General features: G+C 40.3%; 1 protein-coding gene across 1 annotated transcript in view; it reads left to right on the forward strand.

The window, feature by feature from the left end:
- The window catches only part of LOC121962746 (uncharacterized), a 132,054-nt gene that overhangs the window by 4,182 nt on the left and 99,978 nt on the right, over window positions 1-27,894 (forward strand). The window contains exons 2-6 of the mRNA XM_088077390.1: window positions 3,071-3,112; window positions 6,770-6,843; window positions 10,187-10,255; window positions 10,830-10,935; window positions 24,664-24,802. Coding sequence (XP_087933516.1) covers window positions 3,071-3,112; window positions 6,770-6,843; window positions 10,187-10,255; window positions 10,830-10,935; window positions 24,664-24,802 — 430 coding nt within the window. The remainder of the gene's footprint in view (window positions 1-3,070; window positions 3,113-6,769; window positions 6,844-10,186; window positions 10,256-10,829; window positions 10,936-24,663; window positions 24,803-27,894) is intronic.

A 27,894-nucleotide genomic window follows, 5' to 3' on the forward strand; every position in this document is an offset into this window, starting at 1 on the left:
TACTTTTTTGAACAGATTTTAATCTGTGTGTACAGTTTTGTTTTCCACTGTTTTGATATCTTTTGTCAGTTCAAATATTGTTGATGTTAAATTTTTGAGGGGAACAAACATGACTTCCTACTTGTGAAATACAGGGGGAGGTGAAAGAAAGCTTAAACTCGACGAGCTGCTATGTTGGTTTATCTGTGTATCTATAGGGAAGGCTTTAACAGACTAGCAAATAGTGTGCTTCAGCTGAGAAAAAAAACAAGACTAGGTTAAGACTTAGTATATGGCTGGACCGTGTACAGTGGTTCCCAGCCTTTTTCCTTCAGGGACTTATTTACTATCACTGAGTACACTGAAGACATATTTGAGGGATATTTTATATTAGATTAAGAGAAAGGTTGAAAATAAGGCAAGTGCTTATGGCCTCAGGCCACCAAATCACTACGTCTGCCCCTGGTAATAATAATGAGAGTTCAGTGCGAGCTGCTGGATAAGACACAGAGTGATGTGCTCTAAATACTTCCATCCAAAGTCTGACTAAACCTGACAGTAACACAAAATAGTCCTCAGAAGTCTAAACTTTCCACCTCTGAGTATTTGTCTGTTGGTTCATTCAGAAACTTTGGTGCTGTGAGGAGAAGCTCCGCTCTGTTTGTCTGTCTGTCTCTAACTGTGCTGCGCTGTCGGCCGATCAGCTGTTTGATCTGTGATGATGAAATGCCGCTCGGTTAAATAATTAGCTGTATTCTGCAGTCAGTCCTTCACTGTATTACATGATTGTTCAACACTTTTGTTGTCCCGTTGTTCTGGCGTGAGGTTTGCTTTGGTGTCATGAGAGCACGAGACTGACGGTGAAAGCGTGTCACGCCAGGAGCGTGAGAGTTAGCAATCCCGAAATATGTTAAAATACAGAACAATAAACTTATAATGTTAAACACAGTCACACGGTGGAGGGGAGCTGCTTTCTCTGATCATTAACACATCCTCCCACTGCAGCATCCCTGTGTGACTGGCGAGGGCTGCGCTGTCCGCAGCCGCTCTCAGGTCCAGCCAAAAAGTTTGAGTGTGGCGCGTTTATGGGCATAGAATTACAACAGATATAATGTGCACTATAGTACAATACAACGACCTCTAAGTGATAGCGGATCATGGACACATTCTTATTCTCTCGACTTGAAGCAGTTTCAATTGACTGAGAGTCTCTGACTGATGATTCGAATCTTTTAAGGGGCAGCCCCAGCAGGTTGTATAACATCATCCAAGTTGAGTTAGTGATAATTTTGACTACTGAGAGTGTGTGTGGCAGATGGTAACAACCTGTTTTATCATGCCTTTTGATGTGTTAGTATACGTAGACCCCTGAAGCCTATGAGGAGGAGCATTTTTTTTTTTTTTAAAGATTTTTTTTGGCTTTTCTTGCTTTTATTATAGTGCAGTCAGAGAGTGATAGGAAAGGGGGAGAGAGAACGGGGATGACACGCAGCAAGGGGCTTCAAGCTGGAATCAAACCTGGACCACTGCTTAGAACTGAGCCTACATGGGGTTCTACTCACTGAGCTAGAGGCTGACCCAGGAGGAGCATAGTTTTGAGGTGTGCGAGGTTGAGTAGGTGGTTGGAGTTATTTACTGTAACGTTGGCTTTGAATCCATGAGCATTATCAGTGAGGAAGAACACGTTAATTGAGTGAGAAAGAATGATCTTGGAGATGATGTGTGCACTGTGCAGTTTAGAGAAAAGCATTTTGTTCTACAACTGTGAGTAAATTGAAAAAACAGATGGAGCAGTACAGGGAGACCGGCTACAGTGAAAGCTCAGCTGAGATATCATGGCTGCTACTAAACTTATTTGAGTTTGTGCTGGCTGTGGGTCATGAGGGTTTGGTTTTTCAACCAGGAGACTTGTTACTGCACTCCTGCCTCGATCTGCTTTTCTAAACTGTCTCTGACCTGGAAATTATAGGTGTCAATCAAAATCTGTGGTCATTTTGAAACAGACCTTAATAGTTGCTGCAGAGGTGACTCCACACCTCTGTGTCACACTCGCGACAACACATATTTATTTATTTTACTGATATTTATCAAAGAAATTCATGACTTGGACTCGTGTACTCAGGTAGAGAGTCTGACATTAGACTTGCAACACCACTTTGACTTGACTAATAACTTAAGGACTGAAAAAACAAATATTTAAAAGAAGTGCTAATCAAATCATTCAGTCTTACTTTTGACAAAGGACAAACTTTCAATCATATTGCACAAGCAATAGGGAAAGATTAAATTGGCTGCGCACAACAGACACACAAATAATGACTTGTCACTCCTGAAAGGAAACATAGAACCTTCCACTTTTCAGTCTGCATTTTTTCAGTCATATCAGTGAATAAGATCCCTTTTATTTTATTTATTTATTTACTTAAATGCCTCCATGCTGGTGATAGCCATGGCAAAGCATTATGTTTTTGTGTTGCCTGTCTGTCTGTCCTGTTGTCATGACCTAAAATCTCAAGAACACCTGGAGGAATTTCTTCAAATTTGGCACAAACTTGGACTCAGCGATAATCTCATTAGAGTTTGGTGGTCAAAGGTCAAGGTCACTGTTACCTTGCATCTGTCTCTTGAATGATATCTCAAGAATGACTTAAGGAAATTTTGTTAAATTTGACACAAACGCTCACTTTGACTCAATAATGAAGTCATTATTATTTGATGGTCAAAGGTCAAGGTCACTGTAACCTCACAAAACATGTTTTTGGCCATAACTTAAAAACTCATGCTAATTATGACAAAATTTTAAACAAATGTCAAATAGACTAAAATGGTGAAGTGATGATATTTTATTTGCAAAAGGTTAAAGGTCAACTTCACTGTGACATTTAAAGTTTTTTGGCCATTATTCAACACCATAACTCAGGAACAGAAGTACAGACACTGGGTCAGATACTTAATTGGTGACATTAATCTCTCTTGTATTACCTGTTCTGAAGACTACCTGTTGACTGTATTTGTGATATCAAGTTGGTTAGAATTTTGTGTTTTCCTGAATAATGTGATTAATCTGACTTAAATCTGTTTATCTTCCTAGACTTCTTGACCATTGCAACAATCTTGGGAACTGGAATCTTAGGTGAGTAACTCTATCTTCTTAAAATGCAAATGCAAAACATCTGAAACATTAAAGGTGCAATATATGACATTCAGGACATCAGTAAAGCAGTGAACCACTATGCTTTTAACGGCTAACGTAGGGCTGGGTGATGTGGCCAAAAAATAAAATCTCTGATTTTTTCACACCAAACTCAATTTATGATTTTAATAGATTTCTTTAAAACAACCTACTAATGACACAATGACTCAAAACAAGTTTTGAACTGAAAAATGTAAAGGGCTTCAAGTCAGAAATAATACAACCATCAACATTAACTCCATGTTAACAAATAATGTTAGACCACAGGTCTGTAGTAGAATAAAACCACATTCCCTCCAGCTCTCTGTGATCTTTTCATGTGTGCAGCTGTACAGATGAGGCAGAACCGCTTGGTAGCACATACCTGGGGTGGATAGATTTCAGCTTGTGGATAAACCTGCAGGCTTTTCCACTGAATGTATGGACACTGTATCTTTACTGATATGCAGTACAACTGCATCAGTAACAGCTTTGCACTTTCCTGTCATACGGGACACAACGGGAAAATGATTCCACTAATGTCAGCTGGTTTTTATCAGGTGTTTGTGGGCTGACACGGTCTTGTGCATCTTGGAGTGAGACACATTCCTCCGACTCGGCTGCCGCCTCTGTTTGAGATGTTGAAATAAATCGGTTGGGCTGCTGCCTTTAGTTGCTACAGCCATAAAACCATCTTTGCAGAGGACTGTGGTTTGTTCGAGATCTGACGCAGCAAAACCGAACCAGCTCCAAATGACTGATGAGACTGTCATTTGGAACATGCTTGCAGTCATGTAGTTGTGTTTGTGTCTCTAGGACGTAAGCATGGGGGAGGGCATAGCCCACTATCAACTATGGAAGCCCAAAAAGAGCGGGCAAGGAAGTTAAATGGAAAATCTAGATTTTCATTTTAAAAATGGTTCGAAACCACAAATTTGCTTTAATGGCTAAAACTGATATAGCGCCCAGCCCAAGGCTACTGTTAGCTTCACTGCAGTCTTTTAGCCAAGCTAACTCCTCAGATCCTGTCCTCCTGTGCTTTTGGGGCTGTCCAGAAGCAGCGTATGATGTTTCTGCATCATCACTTGCATCCCTAAGGTCAAACCATCCTCTGCCAAAGTTGAAAACTGTTGAAATTGTAATAATCCACCACATTATTAGACAGTTACTGATGACAAAATGTGCTTCAAAGGCAAAACACAGAATTCAGAGAAATAAAATCAGATCACTCTGAATTCAGGGGAAAACAAGGATCTCATAGAGCCTGAGCAATACTGACATACAGTTCTCCAGGGATGGCATTTTTCTATTGTTTGAACAGGAAGTTAGCATCGCCCTGGTTCCCTCGTTAAAAAGCCTGTGAGATTTTTCCATTGGATTTTGGATCATTGCAGAAAATAAACTCTGGTAAACACATGTTCATGATACTTACATGTTTTTTTCAGCAAGATAATCTTCACAAATGAACACCACTTTTAGGATTTTTGAGGCCTAAATGCATTTGCCAGAAGTAAAATGCTAACGTTGCTTTAAATGAACCACACAATGGTCGCGTCACCACTGTTATGAGTTTATAAAGCCATGTTCGGCGCAGCTCGATATGATGACCCTCTGTAGTCTCATTTAGCCACTTGTTAGCAGCCATCTTTTTTAAGACACATAAAATCTTCAAAGTTCACAGTGGGGGGCGGCCTCTAGCTCACCTGCTAGAGTGTGCGCCCCATATGACGAGGCCTTTGCAGTGGCCCGGGTTTGATTCTAACCTTTGGCCCTTTGCTGCGTGTCATTACCCCTTTCTCTCCCACATTTCCTGTTATTTTCCAGCTGTCCTATCAATAAAAGGAAAAATCCCCAAAAGGTAATCAAAAAAAAAAGTTAACAGCGGGGTATTTACTGATGTATTTCATGTCGCAGAACAAAACATGAAAATCTCTTCAGCTTGCGTCAACCAATGAGCTTATTTCAGGCTTCTAACCAAAAACACATTGAAAAAAACAATTGACTGTGATTCCATTTAAGACAACTTAATTTATACCAGAGGGGCAATTCAGTTTTATAATCTACCCAGACCAAACACAAACTGAACACAGAAGAGGGAATGAATGGTAAATAGACTGTACTTGTGTAGCGCTTTTCTAGTCTTATTGACCGCTCAAAATGCTTTCACACTATATTGCTACATACAAGGTGCTACCTGCTTATAATGCTCAGTAATCATTCACACGCACTCACACTCCGATGACATGGCATGGAGAGCGATTCGGGGTACAGTATCTAGCCCAAGGATACTTCAACATGTTGTCTGTAGGAGCCAGGGATCAAACCGCTGACCTCCTGATTAGAGAACAACCCGCTCTACCTCTGAGCCACAGCTGCAGAGAGATAAGGGAACCGGAGGTGCTTAAATGCTAACTAATTTCCAGGTTTTAGAACGCATTACTGGGGTTCTCTATAATGCCACTGTTAGCACTGTTGGCAGAAATGGTGGTAGATATTACTGCTAATCGCAGCCATTTTTGCTCAGCCTGCTTCAGTTTGTTTCAGTTTGCTTGTGGCATCAGAGGTGAGAGCCATTAGTATGCAGCCTGACCCAGACTCTGAATGTTGTATATTGCACCTTTAACTGAGAGTCCAAAAACACCAACACCACACACATTCTTTAAACTATAGTGGATTTGGGAGAATGCACTTTCTGTTAGCATTTGTGACACAACTTCTCATTGGGTCAGAGAAAACTGGTCAATCATGATTTCAAGAAAACATACCTGATGACAAGTTTGATTAATGGAACACACTTGATTACAAATAAGATTGAAAACAAATGGTCGATGATGAGTTACAGATGTGAAAAAAATGTAGTCTTTTTACACCTGATAGGAGTAGATTGGTGGGTTATGAGGAACACATTTCAACAAATTTAGAGATTGCACATTGTAGGCTCCCTTTTCATGAAGAGACTACTGGACAGGACAAAATAACAGGAACATCATACTTTCTAATTCAGTCTAAGATGTGCAAAACCACACACTACATCCTGCAAATGTACTGTAGAGGACAATTCATATTTCTCACATAATCTTAACAATCGTGTTTGTTTTGGCGTTATTAAAGTAATTGCAATTATGCAGCTATGTATATAGGCATGTTTTACTCAACTAATATGACGGTAAAACTTTGGTGAGCTGTTCTTCCGACAAGACTTCCTTTTTTATAATCTCAATTCATTTGGAAGGTAATTAAGGCTCTGTCCATCTCTTGGCTGTCATTGGCAGAGCAAATTTAACGGCGCTTTATGAAGTGTAGTTAACACCAGAGAGATTTTTGTAGAGGTGGAAATTACATGGGACATTACATTTAACTACTTTGTTTTTAGCAGGGTCTTCATGTAGTTCCACAAAGGTGCAACCCTTCCAAGTTAATACTTGTTCAATCACTTAAATCTCATATTGAAATCAGCACTATCCATAAAATTTAATGGTGAGTGTGAGCAAGAGCAGACAGAAGAGCTGTGGGGGAGAACAGTGACAGACAGGCAGGTAGATACGCTGACACCTGCCTTCAAATAGACTTAGGTGGGAACCAAATTCACAGACAGTTCTACATCATTTCTGTTTCCAGGTCTTCCAGTTACGATATCCCACGCTGGACTGGTGCCTTTCCTCGTCTCCTTTCTTGTTGGCTTCTTTGTCCAGGTGAGTAATAGATGACCTCTATTACACCGTGCAATTTTGAGCTGTCCTAGACTAAAGATGAACATTGTGACAGAAACGTAGCAATATTTTCGGTTGTGGCTCTAAAACTGTGGTCCAAAGTCACACAGTGAGAGAGGTTCAGGGGTGGTTGTTGTCACGGTCGTGTGACAAATTGCACAAATTGAAATTGCAAATACAAAATACGCATATGGAAACATATGAATTTTGAAAAAACTCCCATTTATCGCAAAAGAGTTTTTATGCTTGCATTAAGTGGTATTTCAGGCAATAAGAAAAAGGCATATTTCGCAAAACTACAATGGAAACACTTTTTCCTTTTATAGCAAATATGATGTGCAACGTCAGGTGGCAGTTATGTGACTTTATGGATGCCAACCTCCATTAAACCCAAAGAAGAAGAAAGAGTACACCAAAGTCACATGTCATTCGGAAAAACATGGCTTGATATGCGTGGACGGAGGAAGAGACCGAGATCTTCTTAACTATTATACAAGACAAAGAAATTACAGCGATATTAGATTGACTTTGTTAAGTGGCTGCAATACAAATAAATCTGCCAGTGTTTTGGACATTGATCGCCATAGTTATTGGAATGTTATCGCGAGAGGAGGTCATGTATCATCGTCAGAGAAGTGGGTGGTATATTATCGTACCCAAGTTTGGTGGCATTAGGGGGGAATTGCAAGATGACTGCATTTCAATTCAGTGATGACTTCTCCTCTTTCGATAACATTCCAACAAGCATGGTGTTGGATGTTCAAAATATTAGCAGGTTTATTTCTGTTGCAGCCAACGCACTAGCCATTATTATTTCCAATCCAAGGGGACGTAGGCTTGTTATGGAGTGATAATGGAAAGGCAAGTCCCTTATATGTGGGAGTGGCCATGTATGAGCGATTTCTGGGAGCTGATAGTCCACGATTTCACCAAGGAATCGTGGATTCAAAACTTCCGAATGATGCACTCAACTTTTGAAGAGTTATGTGATTTAATAACACCTCTTGTAGCTCCTGCTGCATCATGAGGGAGCCAGTTCCTACTGAAAAGCACATAGCATCATGTGACCTATAAAAGCCAAAAAAGAATTTTCATTGCATTTTGCACAATGTGGCTTTTTTGAATCACCTGAAATATCACCTCATGCAAGCATAAAACATTTTTTGAGCTTATTAGGATTTTTTTATTTTTTAAATGTCACGTTTCCATTGGGCATATTTTATATCCACAATTTCAAAATGCAAAATTTGAGGCTTCATGGAAACCTGCCTTTTGTCTAAGAAATGTATATACATAAAAATATATATAGTATTTACAAAACAAAAGTTTTATTTTTTTGTGTGTGGATCTCCTGTCTGATTCTTGCCTTGGTTTGATTTTTTTTCATCCAGCACATGTAAAAGTATTTTTGGATGTGCGCAGCCTCCCTACCTTCCTGCTTATTACAAACACAACAAAGACCGAATAACTGCTGTACAACAATAGCTGCCATTTTCAGCTAGGAAATGCTGGACGCTGTGGTGGATACACAGCCCTATCAAAACAACACCAGTGATTGTCGACCTATTAGAATTTGGTCAGACAACAGCATATCGATCATCTGCCCAGTCAGCCCTACAAATATGCCACACAGCAAAGCCAATTTTATAGATTTAGGCAAACTCCTTTACTAATAAAGCCCACACTGAGAAACTTTCAAGATGAAACATCATTTCCTAGACGGGGACCTCTCAGTGTTCAGTGTCTGGAGGAGGCTCAGGTGGCCCTGTCAAGATCATGATCTGACCTTTTTAAAAAGGATAGCAAAGAAAAGCCCTGCTATACTTCTACATCCCAAGCTAATACTGCGAGGAAATAACCCTGACTCTGACTCTTTGTATAAAAATGTTGGTTTGAGCCAATTTATTGCCCAAACCAAAGCAGCATCTCCATGCCACACTTAAACAAGGGAATGGTCTCGCTGTAAGGATAAGGGTAAAGATTTTCTATAAAGGGAGCCATCACCTGCAGTACAGAAAATGTCATTTATCTGCTTAAATGCCAGGAGATAAACTTCACATCGACAAAACAACACTATGTTAATGGTCAACACAAAAGCTTGATAAGGTGGAGCGACTGAAATGTTCCTATTGCAGTCAGATTAATGGAGATTCACATTCAGTTTCTGTTGTGATGTCAGGTTCCTACAACATGTTCTGTCCTCTTGGGGGGCTGGGGGTTAATTGGAGATTAGGCAGTCAGAGAAAGTTACGTCAGAGCTTTGAAGGACCATTGCACCAATCAGGTTTAAATGAGGATTTTAATTTCTTAACAGAATAAGTGAATGGCCAAGAATTATAACATAATCTGATTTATATTGATATTTCTTGTGTTTTGTATTAAAAAATGTGGATTGATTGTTTTTATATATGCTGCCATTTCTCTATGTACTGTATATGAAGCCTGTGTGTTTGAGACTGCAGCTCTCAGCAGTCACGCAGTAAGATTCTCATCCCCAATTTCTTTCTTTCTTTCTTTCTTTCTTTCTTTCTTTCTTTCTTTCTTTCTTTCTTTTTTCTAAAAAAAGAATATATTTTGGGCTTTTTTGGACTTTATAAGACAGGACAGCTATAGCGTGAAAGAGGGAAAGAGAGAGGGGATGACATGTAGCAAAGGACGAAGGGTGGAATCGAACCCACTGCCCCTGTGGCAAGGACAAAGCCTTTGTATATGAGGCGCTCTACCAAATGAGCTATTGCGTGCCCCTCATCTGTAATTTCTAACAGTGTCTGAATTTTACCTCACGACCGTGATAACCGTGACATCCTTGAAACACTCTCACTGTGCGATGTAGGACCACAGTTTTAGAGCCACACTGTCTTTTAACATGTCGGGCTTTAATTCAGTTTAATTCAGAGGGACCATATTGCCACCGGAAACATACAGTATGTTTACATTGCCAAAGCAAGTGTGTAACACAAACAAAACGTTTATGTACAGTAATAAAAGACCCATCAGAGGCTACTTTATATACACATTGCTGCTGATTGGTTAACACCACTGACACAGCCATCAAATGAGAGAAAATGTATGAGCCCGCTGCATATTGTTTCACACAGTTTTAAGGAAACATGTCGTTCAGCCTGGAAACCAAAGCACAACAACAACAACAACACAATGTTTTCAGATTAAACATGCCACATTTTTAAAAGGATGGGGACACTAACACATCTGCCAGAGCAAACTGATCATGATTTAGCAAAGGTTATATGAAGAATGACATGGCATAAACTTGCTTCACCCATTTTAAGAAATAAAACTCTGTTTTCTATCCTCTGTTATGCAGGCCTTGCTCATCTACTTGTTTGTGGAACTTCTTCAGAAATGTCAGGTGGTGCAGCTAGAATCTCTAAAGGTAAACAACTGGACAAATCATATGCCTACAATTTATTTTTTCATCTCCACTGCTAACTCTGAGAGCAGCCTTTAAAACCCCAAAAAGTAGAAGCCATTCGAATACATTCAGGAGCACTTATGACAATTAAAAACACAGATTGTTCTCATTTACAGAGGTGTGAAATGAACGAACATTTAAAGGATGATGATGATGAAAACAGAAAATAAAATACCAGTTCCTAAACCTGCCATCCTGCCTTTCTTTTGGATAGAATAGATGTCCATATGAAGGGATATAGTTTTATACTAATGTGTGCTCAACTCAATCTTTGGGTAGATGTCTTTAGGGAAATGGAACTAGCTCAGTGTAGTTGTATTTCTCCTGCTATGACATGTTAAAATGTCTGCTGTGGAAAAGGTCTATTTCAGTAACTTACAATTTGCAATATGTGCCACTGACAGCTGGAGTTCTTCCCATGATTTTATGTAATTTAGCTAATCATACAACTGTTTCATGAGTACAAATAAGTGTGACAGACAATAGGGAGAACACTCCATTCCAACTTGCAGTAATCTGCCTTTGTTGATCTTAGACAGGTGTGGCAGAGTGTATTGTGATGGATCAGGTGGGCATGGAGGATCCAGCCCCCACAGAGGAAGATGAGGATGATGATGATGATGGTGAAAATGCAGAAGCAGGTAAGAAACCATTTGTGAAGCATTTCTTCAAAATGAAATCTTTCTGTTTATTCCATTTACAAAATTATTTACAAAATCTTTAAGGTTCACTGTGTAGAATTCATTGGGATATATTGGCAGAAATGGACTACAGTATTCATAACTATGTTTTTTTAAGTTTACAATCACCTAAAACTAGGAATTGTTGTTTTCATTGCCTTACAATGAGCCATTTATATCCACATATGGTCCTCTACCACAGTGTCATGTTGCCAAATGCTGGCTTTAGATTGGGCTGTTTGTGTTTTTCTGTTGGCCGTCGTAATTCTCCTACAGGCTTGGCATGCGTTTCACTTGGTTGCAATCAGCATCTGCCAGATGTCACTAAACCCTGCACAGTACACTAGAATGTCTCTAAATTTAAATGAAATATGATAATTGCTCAGGACATGTACATGTCCTTAGCATTTAACTTATGTGTACATGTACACAAATAACTCCATGGTATCGGTGTGATACATGACGAGGAAGTCTGCAGTGCTTAAGTCATGTTTATCTCTATTCTGTTTGTCTCAAAAGGAATCCTCTTACTCTACTTTTCCACCCATCAGGGCCTACATGAACTTCCTGTCACATTGCGGTCCAACCTTGATAATGTGAGTAATTGAGGCCAACTGTCAATCATTAGGTACTGATCTAAATAGCCAATAGTTTGCTTAATCTCATACCTTCACTGACATGCAAACAGTAGTTGTTGGCATGCGTCATGTGCGGGGTCTAAAATAAACACCCGCCAAATAAGAGGAGATTTTCTGTTTGGACAGTAGATCTTGGAGGGCTGTCTGTCACACTGGTGCAGGAATGTTTGTACCAAAACAGACATGTGGGAGTCTCTATGCTGTTGTGGTGTCATTTAGGAGCGTACTGTTATGCTGCTCCTCTGCTGTCTGTGTCACACACACACTCACACCTGCATAAATAAAATAATAACAAGGAGGCCTCTGTAGTTTGAACCAAGACGGCAAACTCTTTTTGCCTGTCTCATTGTCAATGAGCAGCACATTAGATCCACTTCCTCCATTCTTACCTTTCACAATACATGCTGAGGCTGTGGTAATGAGTTCCATAAATTTAAATCATTTTGCTTCCTCTTCTAAGTTTGCATTCAAAATATATAATTTCTTACAAATGTATAGGATACATCACTGATGATGTGTCCCAGCGCATCCACAGATGTATCTACACACCTTTCAACTGGCTCATCAAGTGACTCTCAGGAACAGACTGGGTGACGACCGGCGGCGGACACCCCAACAGGACGGACCTAACGATGACGACCTTTGAAAACGGAGCATTGACCGTACAAGCACATGCAACTGTGGTAAGGTCTTCAAGAATGACCGAGGCCTAAAAGTCCATCAGGGCCAGATTAAATGCTTGGTGAAGGAGACTGCAGCACAGCGCACAGGACCAACACCTGGGAGACACAGGAGGAGCCTGGCCCGGGGACAACCCACAGAGCCCAGCACTCCTACGCCTAGCAGAGAAGTCCAGAATCATCAGGTCAACAACCATACGGCAGATAAGATCCACCACCTGCAGAAAGAGCTGCGAATATTGGCAAAGAGGTTCAAAGTAGCAACTGAGGAGGAGAAGTCACCTCTCGCTGAGGTCCGACAAACCATCCAGGAGTCTCTCAAGACCCTGCGTAGATCTGAATGGCACAGGAGACGGAGGATGGAGAGAGCCAGGAAGTGAAGTTCCTTCTTAGCCAACCCATTTGGTTCACAAAGCAGCTGTTAGGGCAGAAAAGAAGCAGACGGCTTGAGTGCACCCAGGAGGAAGTAGACAACTTCCTGTACAACACCCTCAGTGACCCACACAGAGAGCAAGAGCTTGGATTACAGAGAGCTCTCCTGGACATGCCTGCCCCTCTAGTGGAGTTTAACACCTCAGATCCCACTTGGAAGGAAGTCCAGAAGGTGGTAACAGCAGCCAGAGCCAGCACTGCTCCAGGTCATAGTCAGGTACCCTATAAGGTTTACAAGCGCTGCCCAAACCTCCTGAGAATCCTCTGGAAGTTGCTGCGAGTCATCACAGACCAGACTCCGCTCATCACAGACTCCGCCCGTCTCCGGAGGTCTGGTTACCTAAGGAAGAGAACTCAACCAGGCTGGAGGAGTTATGATCCATCTCCCTCCTCAGAGTGGAGGGAAAGGTTTTCTTTAGCATTCTTGCTAGGAGAATTACAGAACGCAGTACAGAAAGGCGGCATTCCTGGAGTCCCAGGGTGCCTGGAACACACCAGGGTGGTCACCCAGCTAATCAGGGAGGCACGTGAGGGGAATGGAGATCTGACAGTGCTTTGGCTGGACCTAGCCAATGCATATGGGTCGATGGACAACCTGACGGTTACCACCACATGAGTGCCGGGATGCAGGTGGATCCTTCAGGGCCTGGAAAACCTCATCTGCTGGGCGAGGATGAGTTTTAAACCAACAAAATCCAGGTCCATGGTCCTGAAGAGAGAGAGAAAGTTGTGGAAAAGTTTCGCTTCTCTATGGACGATGTGCCAATACCATCCATTACTGAGATACCAGTCACTAGCCTAGGGAAGGTTTTAGACTGCAGCATCAGAAACACAGCATCAGTCCAAGCTACCATCAAGAAGCTTGAAGCCTGGTTGTCTGCAGTAGACAAGTCTGGCCTACCTGGCAGGCTCAAGGCGTGGTTATACCAACATGGCATCCTGCCTCGCGTACTCTGGCCGTTGCTGGTCTATGAGGTGACTGTGTCCACTGTAGAGACCCTGGAGAGAAAGATCAGCTCCTACCTCCGAAGATGGCTGGGTCTTTCACGCAGTCTCACAAGTGGTGCTCTGTACAGCAGGAGCAACAAACTCCAGCTTCCCTTCAGCAACCTGAAAGAGGGATTCGGGGTTTCCCACACAAGAGAGGCACTAGCATACCGAGACTCCAGTGACACCAGGGTGGCATGAGCAGGCATTGTGGTGAGGACGGGCAGGAAGTTTAAAGCTCAAGAGGGGCTGGAACTAGCGAAGTCCCGGCTTAGACACAAGGCACTGGTGGGCTTGGTGGCCGGTGCGACCTGGCCCAAGGCAAGGACAGATGCTATCTTGTCCTGGAAGAGGCGCGGAGGATGTGTTGAGGATCTGAGGACCAGCAGGATGGTGAGCATGCGGCAGCAGGGGGCTTCAACAAGGTTGGAAGGAGCGCTGGAGAGAAAGCTGACCTGGAATGACATCTGGAAGGCAGAGCCACAGCAGATAAAGTTCATCATCCAAGCTGTAAACGATGTGCTACCCAGTCCATCTAACCTGCATGTCTGGGGAAAGAGTGACCTTCCTTCCTTCCTCTCTGTCCAGGAAGGGGCACATTGGAGCACATCCTGAGCAGCTGCCCAGCAGCCCTCAGTGAAGGACGCTACCGTTGGCGGCATGACCAAGTACTAAAGACAGTGGCCGAGACCATCTCCATTGCAGTGGCCAACAACAAACATATCCGCATCCAGAAGACAATACCTTTTGTGAAAGCTGGAGAAAAGCCACAACCATAGCAAATATCAGCAGCCAACCTACTCTCATCGGCATCAGACTGGGAACTGCGAGTTGACTTGGGCAGGCAACTCAAGTTCCCAGAGCATATAACACCAACCTTCTTGAGACCAGACGTGGTGCTAACGTCAGTTTCCTCTAAGCAAGTCCTCTTATTGGAGCTAACACTCCCCTGGGAGGACCCATGGAGGGGGCCAATGAACGCAAGCAGATCAAGTATCACAAACTCACAGAGGAATGCTGGAGGAGAGGTCGGAAAGCCTGCTGCGAGCCAATAGAGGTGGGATGTCGAGGCTTTGCTGCCCACTCCCTCCCATGCCTGCATGGGAGGGAGTGGGCATCACAGGAGCTGCATCACAGGAGCTGCATCACAGGAGCTGCAAAAAAGAGAGCCATCAGGTCCACCACAGAGGCTGCAGAGAGAGCCTCTAGGTGGAGCTGGATCAAAAGGTCTGAGAAGTGGGCCAACGCTGCTGGGACACAAGTCAGGGTAACTGATCACCCCCGGCTGGGTCGCCTGAGGGAGGGTGTCTGATGTTGAGAGACCCGAAACAGCCCATGATCTCAGGATACATCATTGATGATGTGTCCCAGCGCATCCACGGATGAATCTACACACTATGTGAAACGCAAGGGAATTTATTATTTTGGCTGATAAAATAATATGCTTGGCCGGTAGATTTTTTCATCTACTAGCCACTTTGGCCGATCAGTCAAAAAGTACATTTCGGACAGTGGTCATATGCCCTTGTTATTTAAAGTGATTGATATAGATGCTGTCATTCAAACACAATACCTCTTGCATGCTTATTTGTTCTCTTAATAAATTTAGGAATATATGTTTTCACAGCAGTTCAACAATTTGGTCATGTCATTGTCACCACTGCGGTGCTCTGATTCCAGTGTCATCGTACATGGTCTTTTAAGGCCTCTGTGCCCTGCTGTGTCTTCCGTTTGTCGGTTTGTACATTGGCCCATTTGTCGGAATCCGAATATCTTGAACACTTTGAGGACATTTTTTAAAGACATCCACTTGGGCTTAGCAATGAATGGATTAGAATTTGTTGGTTAAACGTCAAGGTTACTGTGACCTTGCATCAGTAGTGAATGCGATATCGCTAGCACACTAAGGGAATGTCATCGAATTTGGCACAAGCCTCCATTTGGACTTAAGAATGAACTGATTTGAATTTGCTGTTCAAAGGTCAAGGTCACTGAAACTTGCAACCCTCTATTTCTCACGGACGTGAACTCAAAAACACCCTTGAGGGAATGCCATCAAATTCGGCACAAATGTCCATATGGACTCAATGATTAACTGATTAAAAGTGGATGCTTAAAGGTCAAGGTCACTGTGACCTTGCTTCACACTCATTCTCCTGAACAGGATATTTCAAAAACAGTCTGAGGGAAATTCTTTGAATTTGTCACAAACATCAACTTCTCCCGGCTCCTCCTGTGTCCCACCAGAATGAACTAATTATAATTTGTTGGTCAAAGGTCAAGGTCACCATGACTTCACAAACCTATTTTTTATCTGCTTGTCTACTATCGTTGAACTATCAGTGGGCATCATTCATCAACCACTCTTATGAAGAAATGTTTTCTTAAAACCCACTTATGCATTTTTTTTTACAAAGATTCTGACATTCACTAATGTTTTCTTTTTTTTTGGATTTGTTCTTAGGTAAGAACAGAATCTACACACACTAAAGAGCATTCACGTACATTTAAGGGCTGACATGTTTGAGCAAAAATATGTGTTTTTTGTGTTTTCTTCTGAGTTACAGTTGTTTTGTATTAAATGATTTAAAATACAAAAATAATTCTTAATAGGGAGGTGCTGACTCGGGGCCTAGGTCTCTGTCCAGACGTTCAGCTGATGGCACACCTGATAGAGCTGTCTCTCCGATGAAGGCCCTGATATGATGGTCTAGCTCAGGCAATTCTTTGCCTGCTTCCCCCCTCCAGTGCTCTGCAATGTTTTACTTTTTTTTTTTTAAATTTTGGTGTCATATTTGAAATCAAACCACTTCTTTTTAACTCCATCTGTACTGCGCCTTTCTCCAGATACAGCATTCACAGAGTGAGTGATTGCATCCCATGCATCTTTTTTTGTGTATGATTTTATATCCAGTATTAACGTGACTAAATATCACCACTCGTTTGCAGTTCACTTCTGCTGCAATACCTCCACTTCACAACTACTAAAGTTCTTTTTGCGTTTTAATTCTGGTGCTCTGTCTTTGTATATATTTTTTGGCATTTTCTTAACTTCTCCTTAAGATATCTTTGTGACTTCTGTCTGTGTCTGCACATGGCTCTTCAGTCTCATGCCCTTTTAAGGGCATTTGTGGGCGTTTACTTATGCTAATTAGGGACAACTGGCAAGCACTTTCAGTTTGCAAGGGAGACTGGCATTCATCAATCTGAGGACACAGGTGTGAACAACTCTGCCTGTTAAGAACATGTTCATGAATCTGATGTAGAGTTTTATTAAGCACTTATTTCAAAGCAATTTAAGAGGGAATTTAAGAAAATACTTGAGACTTAAGACTTGACTTTTTATCATAACTTGATCACAGGGCATAATTCCTCCTTTTCACTGTTTTGATAAGAGGAATTGGCAGAAAGTGAGCAGTCACATTAATGGTAGCCAAACGTTTATTGATTTAATGACAGTGTTTAATGAACAATGAATTAATGCTGTGGAAATTTTAAGTATACTACATATAACATGAACCTAATGCCACATACTCTTCAGTCTTTATTAGCAGCTGGCCTTTATTTGTCAATGGCAGCCATTATTTTGAGATTTGAAAATGCTGCTGTCTGACTTAAGAGGGTTTTGTGTGTTTTTTCTCCTCAGTGGTGTTGCATTTATGGCAATGCAATGCAATAATCATCACACCTCAAATACTGTGTGGTGTAATGCTGTTTTTATACATTAGAAGCCTTTGGATATATACATACATAGATACATTGTCATTGTATCTATGTAGCATTAGACTTCATTATAGGCAGAGACTGACTGCATGGTTGGGTTCGATCGCTCTTCTGTCCAGCGGCTCTTTGTCCCCAGCTGCATTATAAAGTCACCAAAGGCACACATTTATCAGGTGTGTACCAGTATGTGTGCCTGCACCAGTGTAGCTTGTGGTTGCCCTTGGTTTAGATGTGCAACCAGCATGACAAAGCCATCTTCTGTACACTGAATAACAAAATATATTTTCCCCTGAATGGGAAGAGGTCTACCAAAGAAAAAAAAACACTACTATTTTGATATTCAGTTGTCAAGGTTTACTCCACCTCCCCCCTCCACACCTGTTTATGTTTATCTCCAATACAAGCTTAATGTGGCCAAACACTAATAGATGTATTTACACTTTCAGGCCCTTGGGGATATCACACAATATGCACAGAACCTTTCAGCCATGGTTATTGGTGGATTAGTGATGAGGCTTATTTCAGACTGATCCTGTTATTTGCCAATAAAGTGTCAAACTTCTTCATTACACCTCTGAATGGATAGCTATACACACACACCACATAGAACTGTTAATATTCACAATTTGATGTGGAAACAAAAACCATCTTTCACATATTCAAAATCATAGCTTGTTGTCTTTGTTTTTAGCTAATGTTTGTTCTCGATGTAAATTGAGAGCAACAAAAGACCTGAGTCAAATAAAGGCCAATAAAGCTGATTCTGATAAATTAAGAAATGCTAACAAGTGATAATATTTCTTCCCCATGCTGCCTAGAGTGGAAATTATGACAGATTATTTCTGTGGATTTGTTACGTGAGAATTATTGCAATAACTCAGCTCATTCAGCAGTCATAAAATGCCTTTTGACTTCTTTACCCCACGTGACTTTAGCCCTGATTTTCCACCAGCTGACTTCTATTTTTGGAGCTCTGCGGCAAAAGCCCCAGATCAGAGACAATTAGGCGGTGGCGTGGCACTTGCAAATAATTGCTTGAGCGCTATGTATGAACTAAAACAAAAAAAAAAGTTTTAAGTTAAAGGACGAGTCTATGTGCATCATAGATGCTCCCCAAATATCTAGCAAGCTAAATAGAGTGCTCTAGGAATGAGTCTTGAAACCAGGAAAGGCTTAGCATTTTAGCACTTTTGGTTCCCTCTTCTCAGAGTCGATGGGTTTTTGGAATGTGTTTTGCCTGAAATGCCTGAAATAAGGTCTGTGGTTAACACAAGCTTAAGAGACTGTCTTGTTTTATTCTACGACATAAAATTAGCCAATAAATAACCCACCTGTAAATTTTGAAGCTTTTATGTGTTCTAAAAAAGGCGGTGGCTAACAAGCAGCTATATAAGATGAAGTCATCACGCCGAACACAACTTTACAGCCTTGTTGTGGTGGTGACATACCACTACTACAACATGTAACAAGATTTTACTAATACCCGCCGGTAACATTTCCTCTCTCTCTCTCACCCTTCTGTCGGATGATGAGGAGTTCAGGTGACTTCCCCCTGCAACTGGGGGTTGGGATTTGAACCACACATCCAGTGACATTTGGGATTCTTCTTGGTAAAATATCTTGCAGTGTGTGACCATCTTTTGCCAGTCATGTAGTGTAAAAACCACAATGACTTTAAGACTCCCAGTTACAAGACAGCAAGAAGTTTAGTGTGAACAGTACAGATATCGGCGACCTTTGAAACTTGTGTAGTGTGTACCTAGCTCTAAGCATCAGGCTCTTCCCTCCCTTAAATCTATGACTGACCTCTAGTAGTACTGTTTGTGTGGAGAAAGTCAGTCAGTGGCAGTAAATACTAAGTAGTAAAAACTTTTTTTTTTCACAGATTATTTTGTTTTGTTTTTTTTTTTCCCTTATTGGACAGGACAGCAACAGTAACAGTCACACACTGTATCTCTGAGGCATGTTGTTCAGTATATGATGTAATCACACAAATGCACAAAGCAGCACTAGACATAAAGTGGACTCTTGGACAATAGTTCACAAACATAACATATCTCTTCAGGAGCTGTGTCAAACAGCTCCTTTTTCTTATTTCTGAAACTTCACTCTGAAAACTTTTTCTGTGACAGGATAATTGGTGAGTGTTGAAAACATTTTCTTAACCTGCCCAGTTTGTTTGAGTGCAGCCTACGTGTAAATTAATCAATTTATGCTGAAAGTGTCACAAAGGTTTTAAACCATGATTTCAGAACTGATTTGTAGTTGTATCTTAGGGTTACACTTGTCAGCTGCATGGGCTATTCCACTGTCAGGAAAAATTAGATTGAATAATGGCTAATTTGTTGTCTGTGTAACTCGCCATGTCTCGTTTTTAATGATAGGCTTTAGGCCCATGGGCTCATCAGTGTTTGCCTCGTTTTGTTATTACTTGTGCTGGTTGCTACTGATGCTTCTGGGTTTCTTCTTTTTTGCTGTTTTTGCTTACTGTCATAACAGGGATACATACCGTAGTTACCTTGAACTTGAGACCAGGTAACCTTTGCATAACATTGGCCAATGTGACCACAAATGGGAATTGCAGGATATTTACAGCACATTTAGTCATTCCAAGATTTTAAGTTGCTTGCCATTGAGTGAGTCGAAGCAAGTTCAACGTGACCATGACCTAACAAGATTGTGTAATTCTAACATCAACAGTCAGACATGTTTGCTGGCAAGATGACCTCCCCATCGATCAGTCCCTTGATTATATGAATAAAAGAAATGTAAACTCATCTTAAAACACAAACTTACAAAAACATGCACTCCCATAACTATGTGTTAAAGTGCCCACCCTCTTTGGTTCTATGCACATCATTTCTCTTACAATACATTATACTCCTGGTCCCAAAGGTATGTTTTCCAGTGCCTTCATAAATATAGGCGCTCCTCTTTCTGTTAAACTCTTTGTACATAGTGAACAGCAGGCACCACCAGAGCTCAATCTCTGGTCTCTACTGGTGAAACAGGTAGCTGAGCTGCTCTATTGTGTAAGGGTTTCTATTGTGGTCAAAGTAAGAAGTGCGTAAGAAGTGCGTGGGTGTGTGCTGCAAACATCTACGGCCATATACTGCACAGTATACCCTGGAAGGTATGAAGGTAATAAATTTTACATACCACCCACACCCAGTGGAAGTCAAGAATGACTTTATCACGTCGTATAGTTCAGTTCAAATATTCATCCCTTCTTGTTAGCCTGATATTTTAAGAATGCAGGATTGCCCTGAATGCTTTGAGGGATTTTTTTTAAAATTTGGCAGAAAAGTCCACCTTGGATAAACTGATCAGACTGTGGTGGTCAGAGGTCATTGTGGCCTCACAAAATATGTTTTTGGCTGTAAGTCAAGAATCCATATGCTAATTATGATACATTTCAGACTAATATCTAATAGAGTAAAATAATGATGTCATGACATTGATGACATTTATCTTGTTCAGATCTTCCATCCATTCCAATGGACACTGCTTTTCTAGGAGGTCTAGATCTATGATTACTGTCATCTGATAAGGGATGGGGATCGAAACCTGGTTCTATTGAGGACCCAGTTCCACTTTTTCAAAACCCCACAAACATTAACGTTCGAGCTTAGCAATACTTCTATAGAGTTCCGTTGGTCTTAAACGTAACATTACATTTTGAGTTGAGTCATGTCATTTAAATCCAATCGCCGGTCCACATACATCAATTGTACATCAAGTAAAACCTTAATGCAGTACCTTCAAATGTATTCAGATATTTAAATGTTGAAATCCGAGTTTAAATAGGCAGGATAAGACCTGGTTAGCTAAATAAACAAGGTTCCATAAGATTTCATTGTAATGTGTTCATGGTCGGCTCAATAAAATGACTATTAGGCAAAAGTGAATAAAACTTCATCATGATGTTTTCAAATGGAAAATCAAGAAAGAGAAAATTTAGTTTTTGGCAAAACTTGAATAATACATTTGTTTGGGTGAGAAATATGTTCCTCAGCAAGATAATCATCTTGTAATACATAACCTAAAACTACTAATGCCAACATTGTTCAAAGTAAATATTTAAATTAAAATACAATAATTTATTTTCTTATCACTGAAAACATGACTGAAGTGAAGTTAAACCAGTTCTGTTACAATCTGTTAAAAACGTATGTTTGCCTCGTCTTTCCACCAAATAATAGAAAAGTATCAATAGTGGTATGAATAAGGACTCAGATTGTTGAGTATTAACACATCTGGCACAAACCAGATGCACAGACCAGATTTGTTGGGATGTGTGTAAGTTAATCAGTGTTATCTGAAGTGAACTGCAGGAGAACCATGTCCCCTTTTTTAACCTTAGCCTGGCCAGTCGTGGGAAAGGGCGAGGCACAAGGCATGTTTCAGTCTATTAATCATACTGTTAAAGTCAATAATTTGTGTTAAAACTGTGTTTAAAGTAAAACTTAGATGTTATATTACTTAAACATGTCAAAATATAATCTGGGTGATTTATAGCCTTTACTCACAGCTATTTGAAAAATATTTGTCCATTGGAATTGACAGAGGATCTAAATGTTTCAGGAAAATGAAATACAGCTTGAGCAGGGATATACTGCTCTAATTTGATTTTCTAATGATACATTCAATTTCTAATGCATCTTATTGATTGTGTTCACAGGATATTCATATCAGGATGTTTTACTTTTTTGTAAAACATACTTTTTTGGGATATGCTTGATTCATCATGTCATCATGATTGAAAAAGGTCTATTAAGACCATTTATTGTCATCCTGTACTATAAATCAATTTATGTGTTTATGTTGGAAAGATAGAAAAAATAACAAAGTACCCAATCAAGAAATGTTAATGATTTACGATTGCATTTAAAGTAGAAATCAATCATTGCATTTTTTTTGTATGTGTTTGGAACATAATTGGGTTTTGAATGGGTTAAATAACAAATGGTTAAAGGTCAATCTCACTGTGACATCATGATGTTCTGCAAAAACACATATGTAGCCATTATGCAATTCCATTAATTGTATAGATCTACCGTGCTGCTGGGCTGAAGATGTGTGAAGCATCTAAAGTTTTCGAATTTGTAGCTTCTTTGCAGTAACATCTATATTTGAAAACTTGTTTACTGTCATGGCTAAAGTATGAGTGTGAACAGACTTTGATATGAACTGCCCTTTGACTGGTTTGCGAAGGCATACAACGATGACGTGGTAATTCTAGATTATATGGGTTTCTCTGTGTTTTTATAGGCTTTTAAGAAGAAAGGAATGTAAATCTCAGCAGTGAGAGGAGCTGGCTCAGAGTGGCATCTCACATTAAGTTGCTCAGCAAGGTAGTTGAAGTCTTAACCAGCCTCTTATACGCCAAAAATTTTAATAATCCAATATTTAACAACATAATTTTTAATTTTTCATACTGTGAGGACAATTTGCCGATAACATGTCTGTAGCAAGTACCGTTTTGAATGTAGTAGAGTATTTTTCTTTCACCACATCTTTTAAGTACATAATAGTCTGGAATGTTTGTCCACAAACAAATGAGAAAAAAACACCTGTTAAGCATAAAAGCTGCATGTGCCTGCTGAGCAGTCACTGGTGTTGACGACTGGCACTTTCTTTTATTTAAACTCAAGCAGTGGCACAGATGGTGATGGTGGCATGTGTGTGTGGGTGTATGTGTGTCAGTGTCCTACTCTTATATTACAGACGCCTGCATTGCCATTAATTTAACATGCTTGTTTTGACTATCATGTTTAATAATGTACACTCTGCCAGGACCACTCACATCAAAGTTATTGCACCATAAACGCGCAGTGTAATTATGATGGGCTGAATGGTTCTGCTCCCCGCCTGTCCATGCAGCATACACGAGATCTCGCACAAAGAGGATCAGCAAAGCACCTTCTGTAGTACCTGCTGCTACAGATTGTTCAAGTTCAGACAACTTAGCAGTTTAAGGAAGCTTTAATATTATTCAAAACAGCAACACATAATGCAATTAATAGTTACGGCAGAATGTGAAAATAATGAATGACATGGGAGCTGAGGTTGGCGAGGGACTGATGTAACTGTGGTAGCAGTTAGATAGAACATTTAAGCAGATACGTATTTGGTCAGTATTTTTTTTATACGACTGTGCCAGCAATTGCCTTAATGCATTATGTCTGAGGTTATCCATTCATCTGTGCACATGTCCGTACATGTGTCCAGCCCATTTTGGTTCTCATAGGTCAAAGGTCAAGGTCACTGTGATCTCATCTGTGTTGTTCTTATTAACGTGATATCTCAAATTTGGCACGAACGTCCCCTTGTACTAAACAATGAACTAATTAGATTTTGGTGGTCAAAGGACAAGGTGACTGACCCTGCATTCATCTCCTTCTTGTGAACACACTGTCTCAAGAAGGCCCTAGGGGAATTTCCACAAATTTCACACAAGCTTCCACTTGGATTTAAGGATGAATTGACAAGAATTTGGTGGTTAAAGGTCAAGGTCACTGACCTCACAAAACATGTTTTTGACCACAACTGTGCGCTGCCAGGGGGAAGATGTGTGTGAAGTATCTACGTTTTCACAGACATGGATGTAAACTGTAAATGCATCTTGGTGGGATTGCAGAGGCATACAACCATGAGGCAGTAATTCTAGTATTCTTCTTGTTTTTTTTCATCTCTAGTCTGGATGACAGAAGGCAGGTTTCCATTAACCCTCAAATTGCACAAATTGAAACATATGATATTTGCATATTTATATGCAAATATAAAATATGCCCTAATGGAAACACGTGAATTTTGAAAAAACTGCTTATTGCAAAAAAGTTTTGCTCACATGAAGTTTGAATTCTCTCATATGTGGCTGCTCCAATGTATAAGGGGCTTGACCTTAAATTATGGCTCGCATTGCATGCTTACGTCGCATTGGATTGGAAATAATGATGGCTAGTGCGGTGGCTGCAATAGAAAAAAACCTGCTATGTTTAGAACATCCATCATTATGCTTCTTTGAATGTTAGCGCCAGAGGAAAAGTCACAGAACATCACTCAATGCAAATGCAGTCATTTCACAATTGTGTTATCGACATTTTGAAAAGATGGCTTAAGTTTTGCTTTAATTTGTAATGGAAACCTGCCTGGTGTCATTAGATGCTGTGCCTTTGTAGCAGTTCAGGGTTCATTGAATTGACAGCCTGTGTCTGTGTGTCTTTCAGATACAGGTTTACTACAGTCGGATGCAGTTGCTCTGCACAACCAAGCTGAGAGCCTGCAGCCCAACCTTCATCTGCTTGGCTACCTCTTCCTCTCCCGGCCTATGAGCCACGCCTTTAACTGCATCCTCCTCTTCCAGTTGTAAGTAACCATGGTGATGACGGAGCCTTATAATTTTGGGGGATCTTAATGATGCAACATTTACGATGTGCACAATCAACAACACTCTATAGGAGAGAGTATGTGGGTGGATGTGTTTTTCCCATTGCTTCAGTCCATTTGTGCTGTATGTTGAGTTTAACATTAGTTATTATGCTGAAAGCTGTTTTCACAAAGAAGAAGCTCCCATTTAAGATGTGCATTTATAAACAGGGCTGATCACAACTGTCTCCCAACGATATGTTTAGACCTTTTCACTTGGGGTAGATGATTGATCTGTGGATGAGAGGAGCTGTTTGCAGATGTTTGTAAGTGAAACTATGTTTTAGACATAGCAAAATGAGCAGTTAAGTTTCAGTTGTAATGTACCTGATGCTCTGTGGGGTTGTCTCTGTCCCAGGTGTGCTATATATAATGACCGAACAGTATATTCCAATAGCACTCCTAATGAATAGTCCAGCTCCAGATATCTAGTTGTTGTAGCAGATGACTTAGTTTCGGTGCCCTACAACAAATGAATGTATGGGAAACCCTGTACATTGGTTGAAGCTATGACCGTGCCAGAATTAAACTAAACGTGTTGCCATTATGCAAATTTGCTTTGCCTCCAGAAGTGAATGGTTTATTCGCCCCATGCTCTCATTGAATGAAAGTCATTGGAAGGCAAATTTTTGCAATTGTTAATTTCTGGCATGTGTGGCCATGCCCTAATGCAGCAAAATTAAAAACTGTAGTTATAAACTTGACAGAGGAAACAGCTTAACTTAAAGTTTAAACTTTGAGTCTGAAGTTCTGAAATAATCAGTAAAGCTACCGTGCTCCTCATGTGCCAGCTCTGCTCTGCTCTCTGCTGTGTTCACATTTTCTAGAATGTCATTATTTTTTCCTCATTAGTGATGCATTATAACACCCTCCTGCAACCCATGTGTTCTGCGTGTAAGCACGTTGTGAATCTGCCTACGTAGGCACATCTTCCTATCTGAATAATGCGCTCTTTAAAAAGCAACAAAATACTGCACCATTCTGGCAGCGTTAGACCAGGTTTTTGTTGGACAGTGGTGCAGTCGCTTTCTGCTGCCTCAAAATACACACATATGGTAAAAAAAAGGCATTGTACATAAGACAACTTTGATGTTCTCCTCAATACTTTTATGTTAATAATGTCTAAAGAAAATGTAATTGAGCATTGTCAGCAAACTTGTCTCTAGCTGCAGCAAGCATCAAACATGAGAGAACGTTAGCCACAAGCTGCAGAGCATGGTGAAGCATTGAGAGCGAGTATTGCATTTGCATTCATCAGGCAGCCAGAAACATGAATCTAAATGAATTTTGCTTTGTGTCTACAGGATGTGCAAATAAGCAACAGTTTGTTAACTCACTCAACATATAAGCCACACGACTCTGCAGCTTTTGGTTCAAATACGACTGCCCCTATCTTTTAATTTGTTTTACAGTGGTACTAAAGAATAAATTAAGACATAATTATAAGGTACCATAAAGTCTTTTTTATGACTTACTTTCTGATATATGACTTAATCATATTACACACAGCATGTGGAAAAACATACCACTGATTTTACAATCAGATCAGTGCACACAGAAGTTTAAATACTGACTCCTGATCTCTATCACATTGTCTTAGTTATAGCATCTTTAAAGCTTCTAGAAATGTGCTTGAAATAATAAGAATGTGCATATTATATCAAAGTTAAGTGTCTCATTAAGCATCTACAAAAATCTGTGTGAAAATAAATGTTCCCAACTATTAGAAAAGCAAGTTCAAAACAGTGCATTTTGAGGAGAATAGTATTTCTCCAGACTGTGTGGGTGTGGCAGATCTGGTTTTGATTTATACCTCCTTTGATCCTACCTTTGTCAACTGTCTCTCGTCACCTCGATGACAGCCATTAAGCAAAGCAGAGTCAGCGTGGTACAGATCTGTCTGTTCCAGCCCTCTGACTCTAGCTGTGTTCATAAAACCAATATGACACTGCACTAAAATGAGAGAGCTGTTGTTGAAAGCCACAGATTGTTCTATTTCTCCATGAAATAATAGTTTAGTTCATTACACATTAACTCCATTCGATGTTTCCAAATGCACCCTATGAGGGCTGAGCAATAAAAACATATTAGATAGTACTGAGATATAAGACTATATATTGTCTTAGATATTAGATATTGGATATTGTTATATCGTGCTGGTAGTTTTTCGTGATTTTAGGGGTTGCATTACAGTAAAGTGATGCACCTTTCTCAACTTATCAGACAGTTCTTCTCTTAATACCTGCCTTCACCCACTTAGTCATTATTTCAACATTACTGATGATTTTTGATCAAAAATGGAATTGTGTTAATGTTTTACCAAAGTACCAGTACCCATTCCTACAATAATGTCACATCAAAGATAGAATTTGTTAAAAAAAAAAAAAATGTGTTTGATTCTGTCTCCCAGGTCCCCTTTTTGTTGAATTAAATAACTCATTAAAGCTGAGGTTATAAAAAAAAAACATTCACTTGAGCAAACATCAGGGTGATGAGAACTACCTTCAGTGACAGAAACCATCTTTGTGAAAAAAATTATTTGGCGTGTACTTTGAGTTATAGTTTTGCCTGTCTCATTCACTAATATGGAGGGGTGGGCTTTATGACCTATACTGCAGTCAGACACCAGGGGGGGATCCAGATTGAAAAGCTTCACTTTGGAGGAACTGTCATGTTGTCCATCTTTATATGCAGTCTGTGGTATCAACTGACAGCTGACTTTGAATTTTTGATTAGCTTTATCTATATTACATTATACGGATCAGAGATAACCACACCCAAATCAACCCAGCGTCAGGAAACTGTGAAAACACGACAATGTTTTAAATTTGGATAGAGGCTATGTTTGATATTTTTAAAAACGTTCTATTATTCATGTAAACATAGGTGGTGGCAGGGTAGGGCTTGGTTGGGCTACAGCCTGACCAGAAATAGCTTAGGCCCATGTTAGCCCTACAATTGAACAACCAAGAAAAGTACCATATCAGCTCCTTTAATTTTCATCTATGTTTGCCTGTACACTCTGCTCTCCC

Source organism: Plectropomus leopardus, chromosome 5, assembly GCF_026936395.1.
Source record: "Plectropomus leopardus strain MGB_pleo_1.0 chromosome 5, ASM2693639v1, whole genome shotgun sequence".
Taxonomy (NCBI): Eukaryota; Metazoa; Chordata; class Actinopteri; order Perciformes; family Serranidae; genus Plectropomus; species Plectropomus leopardus.